This window comes from Teleopsis dalmanni, chromosome 1 (assembly GCF_002237135.1).
Source record: "Teleopsis dalmanni isolate 2A chromosome 1, ASM223713v2, whole genome shotgun sequence".
Taxonomy (NCBI): Eukaryota; Metazoa; Arthropoda; class Insecta; order Diptera; family Diopsidae; genus Teleopsis; species Teleopsis dalmanni.
Window position 1 is genome coordinate 111,362,748 of NC_051846.1, and position 15,199 is coordinate 111,377,946.

The 15,199-nt window shown below is 31.5% G+C and overlaps 1 protein-coding gene across 2 annotated transcripts; it reads left to right on the plus strand.

Annotated features, from left to right (window-relative positions):
• The first annotated feature begins 67 nt into the window (after window positions 1–67).
• Window positions 68–11,055, plus strand: LOC119676369. Of its 2 annotated transcripts, none has more exons than XM_038087615.1 (4): window positions 68–670; window positions 1,272–3,965; window positions 4,119–8,478; window positions 8,541–11,055. In XM_038087615.1, the coding sequence occupies exons 2-4, from the start codon at window positions 1,277–1,279 to the stop codon at window positions 10,879–10,881; spliced, it is 9,390 nt and encodes a 3,129-aa protein (XP_037943543.1). In that variant the 5' UTR covers window positions 68–670; window positions 1,272–1,276; the 3' UTR covers window positions 10,882–11,055. The 2 variants fall into 2 exon arrangements, with proteins under 2 accessions (XP_037943543.1, XP_037943536.1); XM_038087608.1 differs by having other exon boundaries at window positions 68–623.
• Window positions 11,056–15,199: the final 4,144 nt, after the last annotated feature.

The following is a 15,199-nucleotide window of genomic DNA, read 5'->3' on the forward strand; positions in this document are numbered from 1 at the left end:
TTTTTTATGACTTAAAATTTTTTAAAATTTTGACAATTGTATATGGTGATTACGTGAAAAAGATTTTGCGATACTCGTAATATAAAATTATTCAAAATTTCTTAGAAGTTTCGCTTATGTATATCATGTGCCACAAACGTTAAACTGACTTTAGAGTTTGAGTGTCGAATCTTTTTTATCTTCTCCTCGCATTGTCAATCAGCGAATACTAGAGTACATAAATATTCTTCAATTTTCTCTAAAAGAGCACATAAAGTTGGTGTACTGTAATCAAACGGTTAAAAGTCTGTGAAAAATAATTGATTAATTTAAATTAAAAAGAATTATTAAATGTGCAATGTATAATGCATCGTTTTTTTGTCCTGTGGCGTTTTTTCTTTAAACGCATATAAATATTTTTCTGCTCGTTTATTGCTGCACCCACAACTTGCAGTATTAAATTGCATGTATCCTTAAATTGGCTACGGTTAACAGATCGATTGGGGTTAGGCGAATATATGCAATAATGAATGGTTTTGTGACTTACAAAAAGGAATATTCATGAATCAAAATTGATATATGTGTTTACAATATTAAAATATGCAACTTATTCAACTTGAATTTTAGTTGTACTCAAATTTAAGGTGAGCCAATAATACAATATCCAGTATAATATCTACATGCGCACAAGGTATTTATATGCATTTAATATAAGTACAAAACGTAAATGATAGTATAGGTATATAATGCTTAAATTAACGTTAATTTATAAAGTTAGTTTACTCATATTTGCATTCCATCTATTGCTATAACACCTAAATTTTAATAGGCTTAAAAGTAATAAAATTGGTTCGCTTATGCTGAAGTACCGATATTTTTCGAGATTTTTTAAATGGGTCATATGGGAGGTGTTCTGCTTTAGGTTCAACTTTTTTTAATATCAAACTCTAATAAATAAGGAAATCATCTTGGTTATTAACTAAACGTAAATTATAATAAATTAAATTCTGATTTATTCGGATTTATGTCACTTCTCATAGTTATAGTCATGTTACAAATAATATATATATTATAATTACTTCGTTATTACATGTTGCTTGAATTAATTTAAAGTTTAACAGTGGCACATGTTTTAGCCGCATTAGTATGGGACATAATAGACAAATAGCGTAGTGTGTAGATTTAATACATGAAAAAAGTATTATGTTCTTTATATCATATGAGATTTTTATATATTAGATTAAATAATATATTAACTTAAAATTATTTTTACCGATTTCTCTATATATTAGCAAATATGTCGCGCTTTAAATTGCGAAGTAACACTGAGGGTTTCCAATTTTTTGAAGAAAATGTAAGCAAAAGTGCTTCAACTAATAAATCTTCGAAAGGATGTTTTAAAAAAATGTATCAGAAGAATAACAAGCTTACATTTGATAAAGGGGAGAATTCAAAGGAGTTGGTATCAAAAAATTTCGGAATTAATTCTATTGTGTGCAAAGTTCCATTGTGTCGAATATCTAGCGTTATAGAAAGACTAAAATTATCGAGATCTTTCACATCCATATCTAAAAATAATGATTGTCAATATATTCAAGCAAAAATTGATAATACATATAAATCAAATAGCAACAAAAAGGTACATGAAAGAGCTAATAGAAATTTATGTTTATATTGCAATAAGAAGTTTACGTCATATAAAATGCAATTAAAACACGTAGAAAAAATTCATATACAACAGAAAGACAGAAGAAGTAGTTGTAGAAATTCTCAGTTACCTTTCGTTTCGAAAAAAGTTAATGTAAATACTCCTATTTTGCAACAATCAATTGAGAATTTTCCTGGATGCTTATTTTGTAAAAGTGGTAAAAGTCATAAAATAACTACTCAAACTAATGATCTTAATGAACTTTTCAAACACCTAACGGAATGTCATGCTGATAAATATTTTGGATGTAAAATTTGTATTATACGTTTTCCAAATGGAGGAAAATTGTCAAAACATATGCAACTTATGCATGATAAACTGTCAAAATGTAATGATACCAAGTCATTATCAGATAATTTGACAGTTGATGAAATAACAAAATTAAAGAAAACTCGTCATAAAAAATTACAAAACGTTCTAAGCACTGATTCTTCAAAGAAAAATATATCTTCAAATTCTGCATCTATTGATAACAATATTCATTTCGACGCCGAAGAACCAATTCTTTCCAGATTGGGTTTAACTCAAAACAGGTTACCTAACAATAGAAAAGGTGGTCGATTAAGGCGGGAAAACAATTTAGCGAACCTACTCTTAAAATCAGATCAATCGACTCTTTTATCATCATCATCTGAAAGGATGAAAGGAAGAAGTAAACTTGTAAAAAATTCATCAATTAACGACGATGATGTTGTGTTCCGTGTTCCTACTAAAACAGATCTATCCTCGTGCATTTTTGATGATGATTTTTATAAAGAAATAGTAACAAATGTTCGAAATAATTTACTATACTATATAGATGGTAAAATAAAAGATACTAACAATGTTGTACCAGAAACTGCTGTTGTTAAAGATACATTTTCGCACATATGTACCACAATTGTTAAAAGCCCAATTGTTACTAATTCTTCTGCAGATATAGAAATTCATGCAGCAACTAGTCTTTCAGCTACTACTGCTTTTCCTACCTTACTTACGACGGAACAATATGGTTCAGATGTAACATCCAAATTTCGAAGACCTCATACAAAAAATTCATGGAAATGGAAATGGGATAGTGTGAAAAAATTTAAATTTATTAATGAAGGAGGTAAAATAATAAAAAAAATGAAACAACCAATGCACGGATTGCGAGATCTTTCAAAGTTAGATATGTGGACTCAACTAACAATGCGTCAGAAGTTTGAACAAAACACAATTTCTAATAATGTAGATAATTCATCTTTAATTGATTCTCATCGAGTAGAAAAACAACGACTAAACAACCACCTTAATAATATTCTAGATACGCGGTTATTCCCTAATATTACACTTGAACAAAATGAACAAGCTATTGTAAAAATAGAACATTTATCTGATACCGATTCACGATTTGGTACTGATGGAAATCGTGATAATTTATTAGATGAATCTTTTACAGATCATGATTTTCTTACTATGTTGCAATTAACACCCCGTAAAAAAGATTTTATTAGTCAACCACAACTTTTACTGAGCGGTGAATGTGTAAGACCACGTTGTTATTTATGTATGTGCTGTGGAGCTAAATTCGAGAAACTTAAATCATTAGAGGAACATAAACTCTATAGACACGCTCTTATATTTGCAACACATTACGAGGTTGTCGGTAGAGATTTAGTACAAGATAATCTATTACGCCATTTATTTATACCAAAACAAGCACTAAGTTATTATGCTACCGATAATAATTATTCAATAAATTTAAGTCGTCTTAATATTTCTTGGGCAAAAAATGATCTAGCAATGCGAATAAATACAGAAGAAGAATCGTCAGATAGCAGGCAATCAAATCCAAATAATTGTATACATACAAGTACTGAGAAAAATGTATGTGAAGATTGTGATACTGATACCAAAACTGCACTTGATATTAGCCATGGCTCACCATCTCAGAGTATACATTCATCTAATTCATCTTATACCACTCCAATTATTAAAACAAGTGACGAATCTAAAAATTCACTTGCTACAATAACTACCTGTACTAAATGCAAACGCAAATGTAAGAGAATATTAGATCTCTATCGCCACATGCTCGACTGTTCCGGTGATTATGTATGGTCAATGGTAAAAAAGCGCAAGTACCGCTATTACTGTGGTTCTAAGAAACGTCGACAATGCAATAAGTACAATCTGTCAAAGTTAAGAAATAAAAAGCGTAAGAAATCCAAAAATTGTCAAACTTTTAATGACACAGAGGAAAGTGGATCAAATTCTTCAAAAATTAAGACACCACAAAGACAACGTCCAAGTGATGGTAAGTTAAAATGTTTTGTTTTTTTATTATTTTTCTTGCACAGCTAAAGCAAGCGAAACACATAAAATCTAAAATCTAGACAATCATTAGAATTATATTGTAATAAAAATTTGTAATTTAGTTTAATTTTAATTTTTTTAATGGTCTTTATAGCTGAATCTATAAAAAAAATGTTGGAAAATCTACCCCCAAAACGCGTCTGTAAGAAAATTTTTCCTGCACTGAACAAAACAATTAAAACGAGAAAGTCCAAACTGATTTCCAAGCACAATATGTATTCTAATCAAATATTAAGAAAAACTAGAGCTAAGCAAATATCACAAGCGACTAAGTTACTTTCAAAGACAAAAAGGCAGTTTCCAAGAAAGAGTACCGAACAGAAAAAGCTTTTACTGAGACTTAATCATAAAAGTAATGTATCAGAAACAGCAAAAAATAAAAAATGTCGTGAAGACATTCTTCAGTTAAAACCACCTTTTGATGTTATCGAAAAAACTACTTTAATGAAACCGGAAGATAAGTTTATAACACCAACTATAGTTATTTTAACTGACACTGACAATGGTGGTTCTTTAAAAGAAAGCACCAATTCCATTAATTCAGATCTGGGCACCAGTAAAAATAATGATGATATTTTAAGTTTTCAGAAGTCCAAGACAAAAGAATTATATGTTGATGAAGATATTTCCCTTAAAAATGAAAGGGTTATAATATGTCCAGAGAAAAACATTGAAATAAACAATGTCGACCAAACCCCGAGAACCATTGAATCTACCGACGTTATGTTAAATGTAAATAAAAAACGAAGTAAAAAGATAAGTGATTGTATTGCTATGCTTACAGATAAATTAGAAGAAAAATTAAAGACTGAACGGAATGTGCAAACCAAAAGTGTAAAAACTGACTTAAATAGTAAAATGGAGTTACAGAATAAATATAAGTTGCCTAAACGTAAAACAACATGCAGACGTATTATAAAACCTGACGGTTTGGAAAAAGTATTAAATATAGGCATCCAAGAAGCTAATACTCTCACTTTAAATAGTACACACCATACTATTCACAAAACTTCTGAACATTTTCTGCATGAAAAACCATTAAGTCAACAACTTCAACCTGTTGTATATGACCCAAGTAAATTAAATAAGTTTCCAAATTTAAGTAATATTGAAAGTAAAATATCGCAAGCACTACCAACTTTACAATCTCTACCTTTATTTTTACCTGTGGAACCTGTTCAATGTAATGACACAAAATTAGTATCTCAATTGCAAAATTCTAATTTCCTACAAATGACGGCACCTAATTCTTGCTGTAGTGTAGAACCACTTAATCTTAGTAGTTCTAAAAATTTGCAAAATCTTGAAACTCCCACTTTTTCAAATACAACTGCGCATAGAATAGGTATACCAGCCAGAAGACAAACAATTTGTGGATTCGAAGCAAGAAACTTAATTTTAAATGAACTGGAGCCTTTAGATCTTTCTATTAAATCTAAAACAGAGAAGAGATATACCAAAATTACCGATCTAACATCGTTAGTAGCATCACCAGTTTCGAACTTACCAACAAATGGTTTTTCTACTAGTGCGTTAACTGCGACTATACCAGTAAATACAGAAACTTTTTCAAAAAAATTATTCTATTCCAATTTAGAGTTGTTAAAGATACCCCAAGTTCGCAATTTAGTGAATAAGATCCCAATTGAGGTTCAGCAAAATACAATTTCCAAGCCAATAAATAAAAAGCGTATAGTGAACAAAATACCTACTTTTGGTGCAGAAGCTGAAAATGATATAAATCATATATGTGTTATCAATAAGCCCGAACATGCCAAAGAAATGTTTTTACAAAAAAAAGAAAACACTAACAAAAATAAACCTGTACAGAAAATGGATGAAATAGTCATTAATCATATAGATGATGCAATAAATTCTGTTATTAATGCTGTTAAAGCTAGTTTTCCAGACAATGAAAATAAAGTGTGCCCTATTGGAAAATCGTCTTCAAAGCAATCTTCATTGGATTTGAATGCTAGTAAACTTAAAGAAGTAAAAGAAGCAGAACCTGTTTTATTGCCATCAAAAATGCAACTTCCCACAAGACGGATGCGCTCTAAGACATTAGATTGTAGACCTACTGCTACAATAATTGGTGACGAAACCAATTCTAACCAAGAAAAAAATGATTTTCAGGTTGCAAAAAATCTTATTCAATGTACGACAAAAAATTCGGATATTATATCGGATGATATACCTATTTCTGCGGAAAATCAAGAAACTATAGAGTGCTTAAAACCCAGTACCAACAAAAAGGTGGATAAAAAAAATTCAGCAACTGTTAATTATTCAGCAGTTGAAGATGTAAATGTAAATTTATTGGAAAGAGAAAAGTTTTCTAATGAAAACTTAAACCCGGGTGAAAATCCTATTATATCGCGTAATGATTCCATTAGTTCATTAATTCCTCTTCCGTTTTCTCATACTGAACTATCGCAGAATAAAACACAAGAAACTACTATAATTAAGAATTTAGAATTAAAAAGTACATTAGCAAATTCTGCTTGTGAAGAAAATATTAACACTAATAATACATCATCTGGATTTCACAGCTGCCAATCTGAAATTATATTAGATCCAAAGAAAAAACCAAGACGTCGCCGGAAAAATGAATTGGCCGCAATTGTTGCGGATCAACTTTTGGAGAGTTTTAAAATTGATAAAACTCGTCGTGATAATTTAAAAAAATTAGAACATCTTGCATATGAAAAGAGTGAGGATTTATTGCTAACAGGAATGTTGCTAATGTCAAGTACAAAACGTAATGCGGCTAGTGTATACCACCCCTTGACTTCCGGTAGCAACACATACAAAGAAAAGTCGATTGACTTAATTAAACGTCAAAAGCAGATCCAGTCAAACATGTTTAAAACAAAAACTGATGAAAAGGAAGACAAAAATAAATCTAATTTATGCGGTCAAAAGTTTGATGAAAATATTGTAGATAAAATAACAACAAATAAAACAACGGACGTTCCGAAAGTTAACATATCAACTGACACAGATATGGACACTGATGGTAAAAAGGTTAAAAGAAGACAGTACCGCCGCAAAGCAAAACTATTAAACCACGCAAATATAACAGTCTTAAAATCTTCACTTGAATCATTTTCAATAGATATTGAGCAACAATTAACAGATATAGAGGCAAAGACTGTTAATTCTATTAAAACACTGGATTCAGACAATATTAATTCATTTGTGAATACTGGAACAAAGCATACATCAATATTAAGGCCAAGTATACTCTCTGCAACATTTGAGAGAGCTAACGTGCAAAATATGGATAATATTAAAAAAAATGAAAAATCATTTAAAAGTGTCATTTCAAGTAGAGACCCTCGCCTAAATAAAAATATCCATAAAGACAACAAAGTGAAACCGTCTGATATGGTGACAAAAATTGATATTTGCGAAATAGAGGATGACAATTATCTGACAGAAATTGCAAAAACTGTTAATGAAAAAATGTCAGACGTAAATCAAGATTTTTTTTATGCAAATGATGGCTTTGAACTCGCAAAAGAATTACAAGATGATTCTAATAGTAAATATTATCGTCCGCCAACATCAATGAGTGTTCGCAGTGCACCAAATTTAAATGATGATCGTTCTAACTTTGGCTCCATATGTGATGAAAACACAAACACAGAAGTAATGGATATGGATTTAGATGATGATTTGAGTGTTTACACAAGCTTTTCACAAGATATTGGTCGTGTACGTGGAAGAAAGCGACGACGACGTAGAAGCATTTTACTCAAACGCAAACCTAAAAAACGATTGGAGCGGGGTTCATCTGGTGAAACATTTATTTGTGACCTTTGCAAAAAAACATTTTATTCATCTAATTCCCTTGCTAAACATAAAACAACTCTTGCACATGTTTCTAAGGTATCTGAATGGGAATATGTTTTATCAAATAATAAAGATCGTCAAATTTCCGAAGCATTAAAGCCAACAGAATTAGAAGGATTTGCTGATGAATTAAATTCGAAGAAAAGCAAATGCTCGAGCGACTCGAATATTCAAACTACAATTCCAAATAAAAACGAAAAATCTGCAAAAGCCGCTCTCATGTTAACGGTGAATAATGCACCAATTGTTCGAAATGACATGATAGACTCCAACAAAATTGAATGCGACATAAATACTAACCAACGGCTAACACTTAACCCTGATGAACGTTTATTCTTTGAATGTTGTAATATTTTAAAGGGAGTCGAAACTTCACGATTAAATAGTAATGATGGCTGTAACAATAGTTCTAACCATTCAAATTTGCATAAGCAAAAAACTTCGCACTCTATGCTGAGTACAACTCCAAAATCATCTAATTTGTGCATACTTCCCAATTCAAATATACAACAAACATTTTGTAAAGACGATGCACTAAACAGTTTGCCTAGAGGTTCAAGTCAGAAGCATATGTTAAATAATATAGCTATTGAAAGGTAATAAAATGCGATATTTGTACATAAGTATTGTATTAATTTATATATATTTACATTTTCAGGAAAAGACTATCACCAAGTTATTCAGGTTTATCCCAATTCTCTGCTGTAACAAATAATGCATCGCGATTTAAAACTAAAGCAGCCATGAAAGGTTACGAAAATGTGAATTTTGATTTAACTGTTCAAGAAATAGAAAGCAAATCTCATACCATATGTAAACTTACTGAATTGGCAGAAATTGCACTTGGTAGTGAAAAATCGAATCCTACTAAATTCAATTCTTCTGGAATTGTAGATGAGAATAAAAGTAATGTTAAGCATTTAAGCTCTCATCTATATATATCAACATCTTTAGGTGGCAATCAGAACAATTCTAATTTAGTTAACCAAAGCCGTGATCATCTAAAAAACACTGAAACTCAAAGTTCAACTTCCTCAAAAACAATAATGCATTCTTCTATAATTAAAGCGGTAATTGAGGAACAAAACAAGCTACCATCGAGTAAAATAATTATACCAGATCGACCATTTAAAAATATTGGTTTGGAAGAAAAAGAATCAATTACATTTCAAAAACCAAAAATAGCACCTATTCCACTTACTGATGATAACAGTGTTACTACTGTTAGTTATTCAGACAGGGATGATTTTGATTTTGCTTCAATGAGTTGTGACGACGATACCAGTACTTTAGTTACTGTAAATGACAAAATAAATAATATTAATCCTACAGAAAGTAGCTCCAGTGGAGCAACTGAAAATAAATCTCTGATAATGGGTCGAATATTTAAAAACGCAAGTACAAAATCAATTAGTGTGAACAAAGTTAAGAACACTGTCATACAAAAGGAACAGTTACAAAAAACTGACCTTAATCAAATATTTGACGAGCTTAGGGGAGATTATAAACAAAAGTCGAAAAACTTAGATAAATGTGATCAAAACGTAATATGTTCTGCTCCTAAAAAGAAGTCTAAAAATTTTGAATTATATAAAAAGTCAGAAAAAATATTTTGCACAAAAGTTAAAGAAAAACCACTAACAGTGCCATCTTACCCAAAATCTTCAATAAAAAATGTAAATATTACATCTCGAAAGAAAAAGAACACAAACTGTAAAAGTAAGAAGTATATATCAAAATTACAAACAGAACTAGGAATGAGTTCTGATGAAGTAGAAAAATTAATAGATGAAGGACAAAGAAAATCAAAACGGCGTTGTGCAACAAAAAGTCAGAAAAAATTTGTAGAAATTTGGAGCTCTGACGAATACGAAGAATTTTTATCCACCAAAGATATTATAGCTCTTATTGAAGAAAAAGAGAAACAGGAACAGCAAAAAAAACGTAAGCACAGCTTGTATCAGTCAAATTTAAATGAAAACAAAGACAAAGAAGTGAATATAGCACATATTACTGAAAATAAAAAAAAAAGCAAACGAACTTTAAATATAGGTGAAAAAGACGTGGGTATAAAAACTATTAATAAAGTCGATAAAAGGAGATATGATAAAAGTATAACTTATACCCCGAATAAATTAAAAAATCATTCTGTCACTGAGATGCCATTAGCTTATTCAGAGAAGAAAAGAAAATCAACGCGATCAAACACACATAAAGTAGGAGATAATCTAAATGTATCTAAAAATAATAATACTGAACAACTAAATCAAAACAATGTAGTACTTTCTGGTATGTTGGAAAAAAAACATGAAAAGGTAATGGCAGTAACTATTCCATCTTTGAAAACTCCTTTGAATAATTTTGAATCTAAACTAAGTAAAAATAAACCCAATACTAATAATGTATCTCACTTTGAAAAATCTGTTAATCCTACAGAACCTAAAGCAATAGCTGTTATTCCAAATGATAAAAATCAAATGCTAGTTAAAAAACGGATAGCTGAAGAACAATTAAAGAATGAAGACGATTTGTATTTATCTGATTTAAAAAAACACAAAAACGTAAAATCACACAAAAGTAAATCAGGCAGTAAAAAAAATTGCAATAAAATAAAATTAATTAAAGAAGATAATGACACGCTTATAGATTCGAAAAAAAAACGCATTAGCGAAAATACAAAACTTGTCCGCAAAACGAATGATGATCCAAACAAGAAAAAAAAGAGAAAAAACCAGCAGAATCAGTCTCCATCCAGACGCAAGCGTGTAGCGACAGAGAATCTCTACTATTGGTCATCATCCAGTGATGAAGATTTTGGGCGTATAAATATATCGCAGAATCATGAACAAGAGCATGATAATGGAGAGCAATATCGAAAGCATGGTTGGATTGTTGGAGACTCCCATAAAAAGCTTGTTACATTGCTTGCCATTGCTAAAGGCAGCAAAAAAGTTGTAAATTGCGGTGTAAAAAAGAAAACACCAAAAAAAAAGAATTAATCATAATTTTAAAAAATATTAAAAAAAGTAAAATGTTATATATAGACTCTAATAAGCAAATTAAATATTGTATGTAATTGCATGTATGTATATAAGGAGTGGTTGTAATATGTATGCTAATTTATCTAAGTTTTTTATTAAAATGTATTTAAAAATAAAGCCCAGCTTATTATTAATATCAATGCCTTCTATATTCAAACAGTTGTATTACAGAAAGAAAAATGTTTAAAAATATCGATGAAGGCGATAAAAAAGTTCAAATTTAATAGTTTTTGATTTATATTATATATTAATTACTATAATTTTTTTCTATATAATAGAATTAGTTTCTATATAATAATTAATAAGTAAATAAAGAAGAAAACATTTACTATTCACAAAAACTGACAACGCTGACTAAAATACATTCGATAAATTGCGCTTATTTACTTTATTATATTATAAAAATCATTCGCAAAAATGTATTTAAGGGCAATCATTGTTAACTTAAAGCATCTGCGCCACACCATTTATCTACTTTAACAATTAGCAAAACGCTGGATTGCCATTTTTTGAAGTGCAAAATCTCGGGTTTTTCCATATTATAAACATTGATCTCAATGTCAATTTCTTCATCGCAGTTACGCATTCATCGATAAGGTCTTTTTTTTTATCGATAATCTAACTTACATTAGTTACCAGTCACTTAAAAAAAATTGTAGGTCATCTTAAAATAATTTTGCTAGGTATTCGGCTTGCGCTGTAATTTTTAATACAGTTCAGTTACATTTCTAATATAACATTGTTGTTTTTGTTATAGCGGGCAGGGACCTAGAAAGCATAGGTGCAAAAAGTTGTAGAAGAAGGGGTTTGCACAGAAGAATCTGGTTTAAGTTTAACCTCTTATATTAAAAATAATTTTTAATAAGAACAAGAATTATATTTTTTTCTAATAATATTTATCGAGTTTTCTTTGATCCCTCAACACTCCCTGCGTTTCGAGTAGTGCATTATTTAAATTTTATTTTTGTAAATCAGAAACCTTACAGTAGTACAAAGCAAGTTTCGCATTAGTTAAAGATTAAATAAAAATTTCATTTTCAATTTTGATTAATCTTGTGTACTAACCTACAGCTTTAGCAAGTGTTTCTGCGTTGTGTTTGGGTACCCGTATGAGTTGGACACTGAGAAACCTAGTCAACTTGTTGGAGGAAACAGTAAGAGAGGAATTGTTAAGGAAGTATCTGTAGGCATATCAGATATATATCAGATATCGGCAGGATATCTGAACTCTTCCATCTCCTGTCTAGAGGAAATGCTAGCTGCACATTGACATCATGGGAGGGTCGGAGGCCAATTGGTGATTGACGAAATTTATGAAAGGTAGCAGCCCTATCACCGATTTTGGCGGGTATGGTTTAATCACTCGTGGCGGCTGAAACACATCAGATTCAAGTATTTACAAGAAATAGAAACCGACCTTATCAAAACTCTACCAACTTAAGGAATGTAAAAAGAACAAGATTTGGACAATTGAACGTGCGAACTTTGCAGCTAACGTAGCAGGAAAAATGGCTACGTTAGCTGCTGGATGCGATAGGTTTAAAATAAGTATGAGTAGTGTTTTGTCAGTTGTGTTCTGTGAGTGAGCTTGTGCTCTGTAGAGCCGTTGGGCTCTATAACAACGAATTAAATCTTCACGGGTAGAAGAAGAATAAACACGAACCATAAAATTGTCTTAAACAAATGTTCTAATGGCAATTACTTATTAAAACGAATCATACATGTTAGATTTTAATTTAAAGAAACAATTACAAAAGGTGAAGTGTGTTGAAAAATAAACAAGGACCGTAAAATTGTATTAAACAAATGTTCTAAAGGCAATTACTTATTTATTAAATCGAGTCATACATGTTAAGTTAATTTATGTAATTTTGTGGAAACAACAATTAAATGTTTAAATAAATATGGAAACAATAAAAAACTAAATGTTTAGCGTTTCATTTTAACGTCATTGCGGTAATAACGAACAGTATCGACAACTACAACCACAGCATCAATATCAGTAACTTCAATAGCAACGTCACTTACGACCTCACCAATAACGACAGCGGGTGTACAAATTGTTTTTGGGTGGTCTGTTGGGAAGACCCGATATTATCTCCACGGTATGCAGGACCCTCACGTCCGAGGCGTTGCAGTTTACGTAAGAAAAATGTTAAGCACTCATCTTATGGATGGGGAGCTGCTTTTGGAACTTTGTGTGAATTATGATTTCAGGATTAGAGGATCCCTATTTCCTCATAAAACGTGTCACAAAGTAGCTGTTTAAGCTAACTAAACAACTAGGTGGAAAATCTTTCTAAAGCCGCGCTCCAATTGAAAACGAAAATAGACAGCTGGTGTTTGCTAAGAACGAGCAGGCAGAAGTATGGAAGTATATATTATTTGGAAGTAAATATTATTTGTGTAAGTTTTAATTTTCAAATTTTAACTCTTATAACATGTCTTAATAATAATATCTGTAGGCATATCAGAGTTGCTATAGTAGTTAATCGAAACGAGATGCTAATATGTTTTGATTTTTTCATTTTTTAGAAAATATGTCGCTGCCGACTTTGTCATCTAATTTGAGTCCTTCAATACAGGACTAGAGTAGAGCAAAGTGTATACAGGCGTCTATTCCATATAGACTTCAACGTATGCGGACATACGAAGGAAAGTAAAACCCACTTTGGAGGTCAAAGCTCTTGGTGAAAATGTCAGAACTATTCAAACCAACACAACATACATTTTAAGAGGAGCAAAGATATATCAGCAAATAAATACCATTCATCCATTGAAAAAGCTCTTGTAACGTTCAACCTTAAAACACATACTGCGAATCTGGAAGGTCCCTATCAGATGGTCTGCTATGTTTCTACAAGGTGGTCTCTAGAAGTTGTTGAGCGTATGATGACTGCAATACAGCAAAAACTATGAGGGAAGCGCCTTATTCTCATTACAGGGGATTTCAACGCTTGGTCAACAATCTGTAGAGGCACATACACAAATCCAAGAGGAAGACTGTTAGAAGAAATATTTGCGATAATGGACTTTGTAATGATGAATACTCCCAGAATTCATATCTTTGACGGTATCAAAGGTAAATCAATAATTGACTTGGCTTTTGCAAACCGCGTCACAGCAAACCTCACCAAATAGAAAATAGAGGAACCTCTCTATGCACATAGTGATCACAGTGCTATAGTGTTAGAAATATGCAGCACGGTGAGACAGCAAGTAGACAAAAGAGTACGGCAGAAAAAATGGAAAATATCGGGCTTCAATTCGGAAGCTTTTCCTTTTCGGAGCACGCTCGCATTTCTGAAATAATATTGAAAGACATAGTAGAACAAATCGCCATATAAATGGAAACCGCGTGCGATATATCTACACTAAGATACATATATAGTGGCATACGACAACCTGTTTACTAGTGGTCTAGCCGATATATGCAGAGCCTGTATAAAAGCACGAAAAAACACGCAAAGGACTAGAAGCTTTAAATGAGCTGCATGCAAGATTCCGCATGCGAAAACATGATCTTGAAAAAGCAATTGAACAGAACAAAAATCGATGCTTTAAGCACATGTAAGACAGTCCTGATAAGGATCTATAGGGTCTATTTTACAACACCATCATGCAGAGAGTAAAAGGACTGAGGTCTCTATACCCTGCATGCCCAATCCTTTTGGAAGAAGTCGTACTGGTATTTTTTTCACCAAAAGAAGCACTAACCGTCCAGGACTTTGATGTGACTATAAATACTAACATACCACTAATAACATCAGAAGAGGTAATGGAGATATCGACCCCAACGTGATAAAACGCGCACAAAAAAACAAAAGAAAAAGTGAAAGGCGTTAAGAAAAAATGACTAACCAGATTGAGAAATTTTTTCCAGCAGAAGAACTACCCATAAAGTAGTGCTTGTCTAATTATCTGGCTGTAGATCAGCTTTCTGTTCTTCACGCTAAGGCTGTTGTGTTTGAAAAGTGGTTGTTAGCAGTGCAGTGTTTTTACGCAACTATTTCTTTTGACTTGTATGAGCTTATGCCAAGTGAACCGCTTATCAAATGTGATTCTTAAGTATTTAATGCTGTCCTCTTAATTAATCGCGATGTCACCGAGTCTCACTCTCGGTGGATGTTGCTTGTGTTTACGAGTGATAAATAGAGCTTTAGTTTTCTCATTGTTTATTTTTATTTCCCATTTCTGGAAGAACTCCAGAATGAGATTAACATGCTCCTGCAGCGTGTTGGTCACATTTCTGGGAAGTTTATCGGAATATAACAAG

Bases quoted from the DNA above. Each gene is read 5' to 3' on its own strand.
- LOC119676369 (XM_038087615.1), top strand. From the start codon at position 1,277: ATGTCGCGCTTTAAATTGCGAAGTAACACTGAGGGTTTCCAATTTTTT. The intron at 3,966-4,118 runs GTAAGTTAAAAT...TGGTCTTTATAG, and splicing joins AAGACAACGTCCAAGTGATG to CTGAATCTATAAAAAAAATG. The intron at 8,479-8,540 runs GTAATAAAATGC...TTACATTTTCAG, and splicing joins AATAATATAGCTATTGAAAG to GAAAAGACTATCACCAAGTT.